The sequence below is a fragment of the Myxocyprinus asiaticus genome, chromosome 15 (assembly GCF_019703515.2).
Source record: "Myxocyprinus asiaticus isolate MX2 ecotype Aquarium Trade chromosome 15, UBuf_Myxa_2, whole genome shotgun sequence".
NCBI lineage: Eukaryota > Metazoa > Chordata > Actinopteri > Cypriniformes > Catostomidae > Myxocyprinus > Myxocyprinus asiaticus.
Window position 1 is genome coordinate 6,040,033 of NC_059358.1, and position 14,100 is coordinate 6,054,132.

At 36.5% G+C, this 14,100-nt stretch overlaps 1 protein-coding gene across 1 annotated transcript in view; it reads right to left on the minus strand.

Moving 5' to 3' along the window:
* Positions 1-14,100, minus strand: part of LOC127453247 (thrombospondin type-1 domain-containing protein 7A-like) — a 173,482-nt gene that overhangs the window by 60,602 nt on the left and 98,780 nt on the right. The window contains exon 9 of the mRNA XM_051719495.1: positions 5,566-5,797. Coding sequence (XP_051575455.1) covers positions 5,566-5,797 — 232 coding nt within the window. The remainder of the gene's footprint in view (positions 1-5,565; positions 5,798-14,100) is intronic.

The window sequence follows — 14,100 nt, forward strand, 5'->3', positions numbered from 1 at the left end:
TTGTATATAAGCAATATCACACTTGCAATCATGCTATATGGCTCTAAATCAGCACTGCTGTGATTTGGCCGCAGGCCGAGTGCCAGGTAAATCAAGGTGTGGATGGAGGACCACTGGATCAAGACCCCGTCATGGCCAGCCCAATCTCCAGACCTGAACCCCATTAAAAACCTCTGGAATGTGATCAAGAGGAAGATGGATAGACACAAGCCATCAAACAAAGCCAAGCTGCTTGAATTTTTGCGCCAGGAGTGGCATTAAATCGTCCAACAATGTGAAAGACTGGTCGAGAGCATGCCAAGACGCATGAAAGCTGTGATTGAAAATCAGGGTTATTCCACCAAATATTGATTTCTGAACTCTTCCTAAGTTAAAACATTAGTATTGTTTTGTTTAAAAATGAAAATGAAATTGTTTTCATTGCATTATTCGAGGTCTCAAAACACTGCATCTTTTTTTGTTGTTTTGACCAGTTGTCATTTTCTGCAAATAAATGCTCTAAAGTCTAAATGACAATATTTTTATTTGGAATTTGGGACAAATGTTGTCAGTACTTTATAGAATAAAACAAAAATGTTCATTTTACTCAAACACAAACCTATAAATAGTAAATCCAAAGAAACTGATAATTTTGCAGTGGTCTCTTAATTTTTTCCATAGCTGTATATATTATGTTTATATTGCTTTACATCTCCATATGCTGCTTTTTTCCTACATAAATTAGTTTAGCCACGAATAGAATACAGCTTCAATAAATGTGAATCAGCGAAATCACTCACTCGCTCACTCACTTTCTTTATGGTGAACACCCCATAGAGCACTACATAGATAATAGGGAGCAAATTCAGACTGTTCTGAATGGAACTAACCAGTTAAAAGCTAAATGACGGTTAATTAAAGTTACCTCTGAATGGTCAATGACACATGGCAGCCACAAACAGATAAAATATTCACGTGAAACATACTTGACAAGCGGAGCCGCCTCCATTCTGCCCCCTCTCCCACTGAAAATGGCACTTGCACATACAGCCTACAGTATAAAACCACATTTATTTGCTACTGATAGATACTGAAGTTTGCAATTCTATTACACTGCTTGAATTACACATGAGCCTTATATACAACCTATTATTCACTACAGAAGGTGTACTCTCTTCTGCCATGTTGAAAGTTCATGCCTCCTACTAACTCAGAAACTCAAGTATCAGAAATATCAAAAGAGTTTCTCAGTCATAATTGTGACTTGAGGGAGGTGTTCTTGTGCAACTTCCGAGTAGGACACTCAGATAGCATGTGAAGACAGCTTTAAAAGACATCAATTCAATTCTCAATTCAATTGTTAATGGCACACAACCCTGCCGTTCTAGAGCAATAAGATGAGGCAACATGCTCTTTACACTGAAAAGCAGGACTTCTGCACTGCAATTTCTCCCATTCATTTTTCTATGTGTGGTCCGACAGCACACATGCTGTGCACATGTGTTGTGTTCTTCCTTCACTGTACTGTCAATATAAATTGCATAAAAAGCCTGAAAAAAATAATAACATCCTCTCTAACTGTCCAGAAGAGCACAGCAAGGGAAAAACACAGAAGTTCAGTAGCAGATGTCAGTAAATGCAAGAAGCATGAAAGGTTGGCGCCCTGAGCTTTAACATCACTGTCTGTGTTTGTGATTTCTCTCTTAGTCTGACACTGTGAGCAACATAAAGTGGCTCAGTACATGAAACACTGCGTAAGACATGATCCCAGCTCAGCCTGCCTCAGACCCTGGCATAAACATGACATCTGCCACATTCATGATTGAATGGAAGCAGGACTAGATTGAATTGAATTGAATCTTTATTGTGCATTCTCATGGAAATTTGTCTTTGGCCTCACACAAGGTGGAATAACATACAAACATTCACACTCAGTACTCTGGCTTATGCCACCACAAAAAACAAGATTCAATATACAATATACATAAATTAAGGCAGTAAATTTCACTAAGTAAGTGACAATTACATAACATGAAAAAGGACAGATAGTAAAAAGCCTAAATAAAAACCTTTACAATCCTTTATAAAACCTAAATAAAAACCTCAGATCACCAATATGCAATTAATTGTTCAATAACAGGATTGCAGATGGAATAAAAGATCTCTTAAAAACATTCTAAGTGGCTCTGTGCATTCTGCAACATCTTCCTGATGGCAATATTTCAAATTCATTAAACAGAGGATGTGACGGATCATTCACTGTTCATGTTGCTTTCCTTCAAGTCTGGGTTTTATATATTTCATGCATCTGTTTCTGAGGTTTTCCAGAAATCTTACTTGCTATATTCACTATTCTAGATAATGTATTCTTGTTACTGACCCCTAGATTTCCATACCAACATGTAACGCTGTACCTCAGGATACTCTCTACAAGACTTCTATAGACCATTTCAAGAACATCTTTGCTAACATAAAAGCTATTCATCTTTCTTAGAATGTACAGTTTTTGCATTGTCTTCTTATATATATACGGCCTGTATTTGTAGAGAAATTCAAATTGTTACCTATGATCAATCAAAGATATTTAAATTGTTTAACCATTTCAACAACTTGGCTATTGATTATGACAGGCAGACATACTGGGCGATGACTTACTATCATTTATCATTTAGCTAGATGAGATATTCTAAAAGAAATGCAGGTCTGAAAGATGCTTTGAATTCAGATTTTGTCTTGTTTCAGATCAAATGCCTTATTAACACTGCAGAGATTTAGGAGTGAGAACTGCATTTAAAAGTGAAGTGTGAAATTTTGGCACCACTAAACAAAAAGCAAATTGCAAAAATAATGATTGTTTTGCTAACTAACTAGACTAAAACACACATGACTTTCTACTACTTGAGAGGTAAAATGTTTAACACAGTCTGAATTTGTCAAAGCCTAAACTTAGCACTATTGTTCACACAGAGGATATTTTAAAAGGACAAAGCCTAACTGGATCAGTGATGTATTTTTAGGGGGCTTGTTTGTGCTAAGCATCAAGAGGCGCCTCATCTTGTGGTGGTTAAATTGCATTAAAGAATAAAGCCCACTTAATTACTGCCATTATCATCAATATAAAATTAGGCAGTCTGAAAATGACTGTGCTAATTAGTCTATGTTTATTCAGCTTTCACCAGTGTAGTTTGCCTGCAGTGGAATGATAGTGTTTGAGAGTACACAGACCTCTGTAGAGCAATTAAAATCTGCCACTCAAACATAAGCACAACCCATATTCATCTGAACAATCCTCCGTCACTGCTCATTCTAGAGACTTTTTGCAGAGGGGGAAGAATTTGTCCATTTGTGCTTACAGCACAACAACAGATGTTAATATTGCAATATCAAATGGCACTTGTGGAACTTTTTGATGTTAAAATACTTTCTCCTATCCTAGCTTAATAAGCAGAGACAACAATAAGTAAGCCTTCAAAAACACTGTCTCAGTGTTTGTTCGATCAACAGCAGAAGTGGGAGAATTCGAGAAAGCTGTTATTATATTTGCAATTCTATTTGCTGCTAGCACAGAAATGACAAAGAAGATCACGTCTGGGTCACATTATGGTGCCTTGATCCACCACAGAAGAAAAATATAAATAAAAAAGGTAAATCATACTTTATATCTCACAAATTTATTTATATCTCACAAATTATTTATATATAAATAAGATCTAAACACGCAATTGTGAGAAACAAAGTTGCAATTTCAAAAAATAAAGTCATAAGTACAAGATATAAACTCACAATTACAAGAAATAAAGTCACAACTGTGAGATATAAAATGGCAATAGTGAGATATAAAGTCACAATTGCCAGAAATAAAGTGGTAATTACAAGATACATTATAAAATCACAATTACAAGAACTAAAGTTGCAATTGCAAGAAATAAAATGTAAATTGTGCGACAAAGTCACAATTACAGGAAATAAAGTGGCAATAGCATGATATAGTCACTGCTACAACAAATAAAGTGGCAATAGCGAGATATAATGCTGCAATTACTAAAAAAATTAAAGTCACAATTGCGAGAAATAGGCTTAAAGACGCAATTATATATATATATAATTTTTTGTTTTTTTTAATTCTAATTTTATCCTCTTTTCTCCCAATTTGGAATGCCCAGGTCCTCGTGGTGGCGTGGTTACTCACCTCAATCCGGGTGGCGGAGAACAAGTCCCAGTTGCCTCCGCTTCTGAGACTGTCAATCCGCGCATCTTATCACGTGGCTCGCTGTGCGTGACATCGTGGAGACTCAAAGCATGTGGAGGCTCATGCTACTCTCCGCTACCCACGCACAACTTACCACGTTCCCCATTGAGAGCAAGAACCACGAGGAGGTCACCCCATGTGACTCTACCCTCCCTAGCAACCGGGCCAATTTGGTTGCTTAGGTGACCTGGCTGGAGTCACTCAGCACGCCCTGGATTCGAACTCGTGACTCCAGGGGTGGTAGTCAGCGTCAATACTCACTGAGCTACCCAGGCCCCCAAGACGCAATTATAAATATAAAGAAAAAATTAAATTTGATAGAAAGTCAAAATTATGAGATATAAAGTCGCAACTGTGAGAAATAAATTGACAATAGCAAAATATAATAGCAATAATGACAAATAATGTGGCAATAGCGAGATATAAAGGTGCAGTTATGAGAAATAAAGTAAAAATAGCAAGATATAGGCCTAAAGTCGCAACTGTGAAAAAAACCCTGCAGTTATGAGAAATCAAGTCACAATTGCAAAAAAAAAAAAAAAAAAAAAAAACTAAAAATTGTGAGAAATTAAGTGGCAATAGAGAAATATAGTCACAATTATGAGGAAAAAAAGTAGCAAAAGCAAGATATAAAGTCGCAATTACAAGAAATACCGCAGCAATTGCGAGATTGAAAGTCTCAATTACGACAAATAAAGTGGTAATAACCACATATAAAGGTGCAATTATGAGAAATAATGTCACAATGGGTTGATACAGGCCTTAAGTCGCAATGGCGAAATATAAACTTTCAATTACGAGAAAACAAGTCGTAATTGTGAAAAACTGTAAAAATTTGGAGATTTAGAGTCGCAATTAAAAAAAATAAAGTCGCAACAGTGAGATATAAAGTCGCAATTATTAGAAATCAAGTCGCAATTGCAAAAAAATAAACTCACAATTGTGAGAAATTGAGTGGCAATTGATAAATATAGTAACAATTACGAGAAAAAAATTGCATTAGCAAGATATAAAGTCGCAATTATGAAATGTAAAGTCGGAATAATCTTTTTTTTTTTTTTCTAGGCCGGGATCAAGGCACTATAAAATGTGTTAAAGAAAATTAAACCTATTTTACACATTTTGTTTCTTTGCATTTCATTATTTAAGGCTTAAAACAGCAAAAACAACCCTTTAAATACTAAAGGTCAGACACAAGGTCGAAAATTGTCACGCAAAGCAAAATCATGGCTGTTTTTGGTGTAACAAACCTTGACTAACATTATGAGTGGACTTCAGGGGGAAAAATGCACCAAAATTGTACAATAAGGCCCTTTAAAATATTGATGTAAACTTACTTTTTAGGTGGCACTTGTCCAACATTGACTTTCACACAGATGACCTTGCGGGTCTGCATGCCCATGGCACAGGTGGATTTGTCTGCACTGGAGGAGGTGTTGAAGTTGGACGTGGTGGTGTCCTCCACACACTGTCCCCAGGGGCCCGTCTGCCAGTGATACACGATGCAGGGATGCTCATTACAGTTGCGTACCTCCTGCAGGGCGCTGGTGTTGGGGCAGCTGGAACCTCCTGCAAGAGTGTGACCACATGTATTAGGCCTCACTTTAACCCTTAAATGTTTTTGGTATCCTGGAGGAAGCTGGTCATAGCAAAAGTGAGTGGTTAGTCAGTGTTTAGGTCAAGTGACTTGATATACTGTAAAACCTTTGACATCAGCTTGTAGAATGTTCACCAAAAGTAAGATGGCAGCATGGTGTGAGAAGGCTATTTCATATCTTTTACTATTTACATAGGAGAAACAAACTGTAAAATTGAAAATACAAGCAATATTTTAAAGAAAACATGAAATTGTATTATATGAGCTGTGGTGTGTCAAAAAACAGTAGTTTTTTTTTTTTATTTATTTTTTTTTTTTTTAAATAGATTTATTTTTATGTTTTTGGCCATTAAAGACCACATGGAATCAAAACAAGAACCCCTTCTGACTGAGTGGACTTTATCCGAGCTTCCTTTTTTATCTTGCCTGACCCCCATGGAGTTGAGTAAGACAGGTCAAATGTTTATTTTCTCAAATCTTAACATAACTGTGACATCTTCAGTCACTTAAACTTGTTCTAAATTGATTGAGATGAAACACTCCACATAACTGTCTCCTTCACATTCCTCACAAGTGGCAGATTGTCAATACGAGAGGAGAGGAGCTTGGTGTGTCTAAATAATTGCTGACATTTACAGGTTTGCAGAAGACAGAGTAGCCCACTGGGCTTGTGAATCCAAGCACTCTTACTCTAATAGGGAATCAAGTTACTTAAAGATGTACTAATGTCTGGCTGCCTCTGAGTATTCTGCTTTAAATCTATAACAGGCACTGTATTAAACTTATTGGCTCTCACAGTCAGATTCATTTAATACATTATTATGTTTATACTGGGCATTTACTTGACGGGTAAAATAATAGAAGGGCTTATCACACTATGCTTGACCCTGGGTTATAAAAAAAGAGTGCATCGTATAATCTTCCTGATTTTAACATTTTTCCCCCTTTATTTTAGAATGGAGTGCACAATGTTAATAGCTCCTGGACCACTACTCTTCACTTTTTTACATGTTATCCCAGTCCATTGGACTTATATGTATGTGTTTGTGTAGCATTGTTGAGATCTTTAATATTTTACCACCAAACATGGAAACTGCCCATTTTTCTGTTAAACAGGCTTTTTTCCACTGTCACCCAAACACTGACTACATTTTAAATGCATCTGAAACTCTTCAGAATTGAATAAAAGATATATCATCTATTAAAAAATGTAAATGACTAATAAAATTATTTTATTATAAATAATAAAATTATGTAATGACTAATACAAGTATTTAATAGATTTAATTTTCCTTAAAAAAAAAAAAGAAAAAAAAAACTGTAGTTTTATAAAGAATAAGCTTCTAATGTTTCACTGGGATCTTTTTTTGACCAACATATGCATTGAAAGGGATGGTTCACCCAAAAAAGAAAATTCTCTCATCATTTACTCATCCTTATGCCATCCCAGATGTGTTCGACTTTCTTTCTTCTGCAAAACACAAATTAAGATATTTGAAAAAAGATATTTCAGCTCTGTTGGTCCTTACAATGCAAGTGAATGTTGACTAGAACTTTGAAGGCCTAAAAGGCAGTATAAAAGATAAAAGTAATTCATAAGACTCTAGTGGTTAAATCCATATATTCTGAAGTGATATGATAGGTGTGAGTGAAAAACAGATCAATATTTAACCACTAGAGTCTTATTGATTTCTTTTATACCATCTTTTTGGCCTTCAAAGTTCTGGTCACCATTCAATTGCATTGTGAGGACAAACAGAGCTGAAATTTTCTTTTAAAAATCTTAATTTGTGTTCTGCTGAATATAGAAAGTCATACACATCTGGAAAGGGATGAGGGTGAGTAAATGATAAGTGAGTTTTCATTTTTGGGTGAACTATCCCTTTAAGGCGGGAGAAGCTACAAATGCGTTCTAGGCTAAAAATATATATATATTTAGCTAGTAAAAATAAAAACTCATAGCAACTTCCACGTTCATGAGCGCTATGAGAGAAACTCGTTTACAGTGGCTTGCGTCTTCAGTTGTATTTACTGATTTACCATCTACTGTAACTTTTTCTTCAAGATTTGTCATGACAGCAGTAGACCAGAAAGAGAAAACTATTGCGTAAAAAACTTTCCACTAATGCTCGTTATAGTGCACCTAGTGGCAATGCTGTAAACGCAATGCATATTGCCATTCAGAACACAACATCAGACATTTAAAACAGAGCTTTGCAAAACATCTGCATTCACGTTTTTGCGTTTGTTTCTTGCCTTGTGCGATGTGCTATAATGGTTATAGGAAAGTCCCAAGGGAAAGTGGCTCTATGATATTATTTTTATTCATGCTTACAGTATGTATATAGCTCACAAATCAAAGGAACTGCATTATGCATAAGGTCTTGCCCGCATGAATGGCTGCATTTGACATCTCTTACATCAGAAGTCAGACAGAGGTCTAGCAAGACAGCACGGGGCATATAATCATGGTATAGTAAAAATATCTGCCTCTCAAAGGGCATCGTCCAACTAAAGGCAATTACTTTTGTGAAAAATTGTCTCCAAAGCAAATGCATTCAAGTGAAAGATCTCACTTCTCATCTCACTTTAAGCAGCTGTTCAGACACATTCTTGTGCTAAAAAAAGCTAGACGCAGCGCAATGGATCGAACAGAATACAAGTGTCTCAAGACAGTTTTTGAAATTGTTTTGATCTTGAAATGGCGTCTAAAAAATGTGGTGCATTATGGCCAAAGACTTCCAGCAAGCCTCAGAAAAACAGAGCAGATGGTCACCAAAATGAGTTTGGTGTGAATGGCCCCTAACATGTCCATTAGCTTTTTTCATCTTCAGGATTTTTTACATCAAGATTTTAGGTTGAAATTTATATGAATGTACCAAACAGATCTAAATCTACACACAGCACACAATGGATAAAAAGAAGAAAGCAATGGTACCGTAGAGCTCTGGAAACTTTGGAACCCTTGTAAGACCTTGAGATAAAGCAAATGTTAATTGGGTCTTTACAAACATCTGTAGCCACAAATGGTAAGGATGTAAATATTTTAGCAACTACTAGACTAGTTCAACATTAATATTTACAGTTTTTTTCAACTGCTTACACACAACATCCTTACTTGTCACACAATTTCTGAAACCTGACACTCAAACACCAGAACCACACACCAAATCTGCAAAACCATACACTAATTCTCAGCCTTCGACTCAGTTTTCAATTCATAAAATACTTTTTGCAAAACACAACACACAATTCTCTATGTAACACACAAAAATCTAACAGGAATTATCTTGATTTCCTTTTTCAAACACAACCAATCAAAATGCCACACTAATTCATCAGTGCCTCACACTACCTCCTCACATGTGCAAACACTCATTGCTTTACTTAACACCAACCAATCATGGCTTTAGAATAGGCCTATAAATAGGCCAAAGGTCAAGTTATAGGTTTTGAACAATGGATGCAAACAATGCAGACAGAGTAAGGGGAGTTGGAGTGAAAGCCAGAGGACGAGGCAGAGTTCGAATTAGAGGAGTAGGAGTTCAAAGAGGAGCAAGGGGAGGAAGAGGACGAGTCGGACGGGGAAGAGGAGGATGACAAAGACCAGGAACAAGAAGAGTGGTCTCTGATGAGATTAGGGCTACTGTCATTGACCATGTGATCAACCACGGTTTAACAATGAGAGAGGCTGGACAGAGAGTCCAGCCTAATCTGAGTCGATTTACAGTGGCGGGTATAGTTCGAACCTTTAGAAATGAGAACAGGTATGTAACAATCTACTGTAATGTACACGTTCTAATGTACACATAATAGCTATTTCAGCATAACATACGGTATACTATAATACATATATTTTAGCACCCATGCATCCATTTACTGCAGTGCACTGCATGATTGGTCACAGTCTGGTGGGATATCATACTGTACAACAGTACAGCTGACTGTAAGAAGACATTCTGACTATATTGTATAAAATAGTATATATTATGTTATAGTTTATGGCACACACTCGCACTGTTCTTGAATCTTCTACAGAGTGGAAAGGCGAAGGTTTCATGGTGGGTGAGGTCACATGTTCACTGAAGAGCAAGAGACAGCTATCGTGAATTTGGTTTTGGCCAATAATACTATAAAAATTCGCTAAATACGCAATCATATCCTTAATGATGCCACAATTTTGGCTAACATAAATGCTGTGAGCCCCTCAACAATACATCGTGTCCTCCAGAAAAATCAACTGAGAATGAAACAGCTGTACAGGGTCCCATCTGAAAGGAACTGTGACAGAGTCAAGAACCTTTGACATGACTTTGTGAATGTATGCATACAACACTTTCTCCAATATATCAGACTTGCACCTACCAAGTCAGGCTATTGGGTTGTGTGTATACTGATCTACATATTCTTTTGTCTTTTACAGAGAATTTTGGAGATGGATGCCCATGCCATCGTCCATGAATACATTTATGTGGATAAGGTGGGCTTCAATCTCAGCAAAACCAGAAGAAGGGGGAGAAATGTCATTGGACAAAGGGCCATTGTCAATGTCCCTGGACAACGTGGCGGAAACATTACAATGTGTGCTGCAATTACACAGAATGGTGTCCTGCACCATCATGCCACACTTGGCCCCTATAACACCGATCACATCATATGTTTTCTGGGTGCTGTTCATGATATGCTTGTTCAAGGTCTGCAGAATGAAGACCAGGCAAGATTTGTCATCATCTGGGATAATGTCAGCTTTCATAGCATCCATCAGGTCCAAAACTGGTTTATTACTCATCCCCATTTTTCTGTTGTCTACCTGCCTCCATATTCACCATTTCTAAACCCTATTGAGGAATTTTTCTCCACATGGCGCTGGAAAGTGTATGATCGTCGTCCCTATGTCAACATGACACTTCTCCAGGCAATGGAGGAGGCATGTGGAGACACTGACGCTGCCTCCATCCAAGGTTGGATACGCCATACAAGGAGGTTCTTTCCACGGTGTCTGGTAAGAGAGAACATAGCATGTGACGTGGATGAATTATTGTGGCTGGACCCAGCCCGGAGGAGAGATGGAGCCTAGATTCACCCAACCATCTCGCCCACCAACAAACACACACACACACAAACCATTCCTTTGGAATAATCACCTTTTTCAAAATTATGTTTGGTTTCTGTCCAACTACACATGGTTGATGTATTTCTTTTCTTTCGTACTGTGTAATACTGTATTCACAACCACAAATTCTTACAGTTAAAAAATAAATAGTTTGGTTTTAATCTTGCTTTCGTGTTTACCATGAATTTTTCAACATCTCTCTGCCACTTACTTTCAATCTTGTACAGAGATGTACATAGGAGCTCATAAAAGAAGAGCTTTAGGTTTTGAATAACTGTGTGTGTATATGATATATCCAAAAATATAATATTATGGCAAAGGTGTTTGCAATGTAAGACAAATGTTTGCTTTTGAGATGTGTTTATGATATTTTGAATGCAGTGCTTCATTTTGCAAGAGATGTGAGGCATTTTGCATTTTGTGTGTGCAATTCTTGGATTTGTGTGTAAAGTTTTGGGGAAAAAAAAGAGGCAAAGTTTTGAAAATGTGTGTAAGCAGTTGGAAAAAAAACTGTAATATGCATATCATATTTGAGCAATGGTAAAAGACTAATCAATAAGTAGAAACAGGATTCAATGGGCTCCTCAAATCACACAAACAAATCTAAGAGGACTTCTTCAGGAAACTACTCTATCGGCTCTAAAAAACATGAGATGTTTTGACACGTTACCCTCCATAACTGTTATCCATGCTACCACCATTGTCGTTACTGTGGAGAAAAACAGTGAAAATCAGCTATAGACTCACTTAAAGAAGACTCCTCTCATAAGTTTATGACACAGAAATTACAAATTGTAAATTTGAAGAGGAAAGGTAATATCAAAACTGCCCCTATTTACCTTAAAGCATGTTCAGGGTCTTATTGTGCATGATACATCCGTGCACATAATTCCAAGTAAACCCTGTGTTTGTCTTTGTATCCTTTAGTTCAAATGTAATTAAAATCAAACTTGCTCTGCCTCTGAAACGACGTTCATTTTTGGCAGATGTCACAAATCCTTTATTAGAGCTCCATTCTGGTATGTAACACCCACTTTTCATGATCCAATCAACATCCGATGGACAGAAATCAAGTCCCACCCTATATCTTTTCTCAATGAATATTGTGTTGTACTCAGAAAAGTGTCAGATTACTGAAGTAAAATGGGTTGCCAACAGCATTTCACATTGACTTCAACACCATCTTGCTTGTGTCCAGTAGCCTAACAGAACTGATGCCTAAACCTCGTCAGAACAGATTAAGTAGATTTAAGAGACTTAAAACCCTCAAAATCATGTCACAGAACACCGCAGTGGTAGTGCGGAGTCATCCATCAGAATTTTGGACAGTTTTAGGCTAAGAAACATCTCCCTTGGAAAACAAGAACCTTTCCTTGACAGTTCTCTGTCAACTTTCAACTTTTTCTCTGTCAGCTTATCTTATGCACTACAGACCACAGCAAATTGCAAAGTTTTTGCATGGCAACATTGCATGTCAACTTTCAATGGCCCCAAACAGTATTTGGACACCTACAGTAAGTCACACTTGTGTCTGAATGCCAATGGATTAGATAACGTTATGTTAAACCAAGTGTCATTTATTATAAAGAAAGATAACCAAGCACACATTTTAAGCAAAACATTTCACAAAAAGAAGTTTGGCTGGTTATAAATGATAAATAACAGATATTATTCATTATGAAAACAAAATGGCTAAAAAAAGATACTTCAGTTCTGAGCAAACAGTCCAGCATAATTTGTTTGAAGATGCCACTTGGTAGGATATTTTGTTATCTATGCAATGACATTCAAGTTTTTAAGCCTGTTGTTTGCATCCAATATTTTTGAAGAAACTTTATATTAAACCTAGTGTGACAATGGAAAAGTTTTCTTTAAAAAAATAAAATAAATAAAAACATAATAATAATGGTCAACCGATATAGCGCAAAGGCCAATAAATTGGCCGTTATTCAAAATGTTTTAATTATCGCATTGGCTGATAAATTTCCCCCTTTGGCTGATTTTTTTCTTGAGGGCACCGAGAAATGGCTTGCATGTGAAGCAACTAAGACATGTAAATGACCAGTCATGGTTCATTTTGTTGTTACGTGATATCGTGTTACTACAATAATAGACCGGCGTGCAACACAGTCTCATTTAAACGGTCTGCATATCAGAGCAGCGGCAGATGTGTTTGAGCTCATAATATTAAAGTGCTCACCTGTTTTATTCTCCCTCTCTCTCCTCAAAAGTTCCCTGTAACTTTTAACTGTCTTGTATAATGACATGTATAATGATAAAAAGGCAAATATCAGTAAAACTAATATCATATACCGTCTGCAAATATGTGCATATCTCATTTAAATAGATGTAATAAACCAACCTCACAAAACTTCAGAAGATCCAGCATCCTGTGGAATGCTCATAAATCTTCCTATGAAGTACGTTTTCTAACAGTCTCTCCTCAACAGTTCCCTGTCACTTTTCTAATGATAAAAGGCAAATATCAATAAAACTTATATTATATACCGTCTGCAAATATGCAGATATCTCATTTAAAAAGATGTAATTCACAAACCTCATGAAAATACAGCAATACAGCATTTCCTTCCCGTCGAGTGCTTATCTAATATCTTCCTCTGAAGCGTGTATTCTATCAGCCAGTATCAAAAACTTAAGGATCAGGATCAAAAGTTCCTCTGATTACAAATCATGAAGGTTAGTCCATGACAATCCAAGCAGGTGATCCAGGCCGTTTAAACTGTCAGGATATTGCTGCTCGCGCTGGATCCGCACAAGCGCGTGAGTGCAACTTAAAGTGCATCACGTGTGCTATAATTAAATGTCTTATTCACTATGCACTGTATGTGCAAATGGTTTGATTCTGTATTTTTTAATTATTTATTTTTTTTTTTTAGAAAATGTGATTGCTAATGTGGACATGGTTGCTGGACTACTGTGTGTACTGTTATTTCCTTCTTCCTAATACAGACTAAACAGAAATCAGAAGAATCTGCTATCTACCATTTAAAATACAATATTATGTTTTTTTATTATTTTTTACAAAGTTAATGTTCAGTGTGAAATTTAGTAAATATAGTGATGAGTTTATAATTTCTTTTTAGCACTTTTAGATTTATGTTATTTTCTCTGTTAAAAAGTGTAATATATCGGCATTGTATC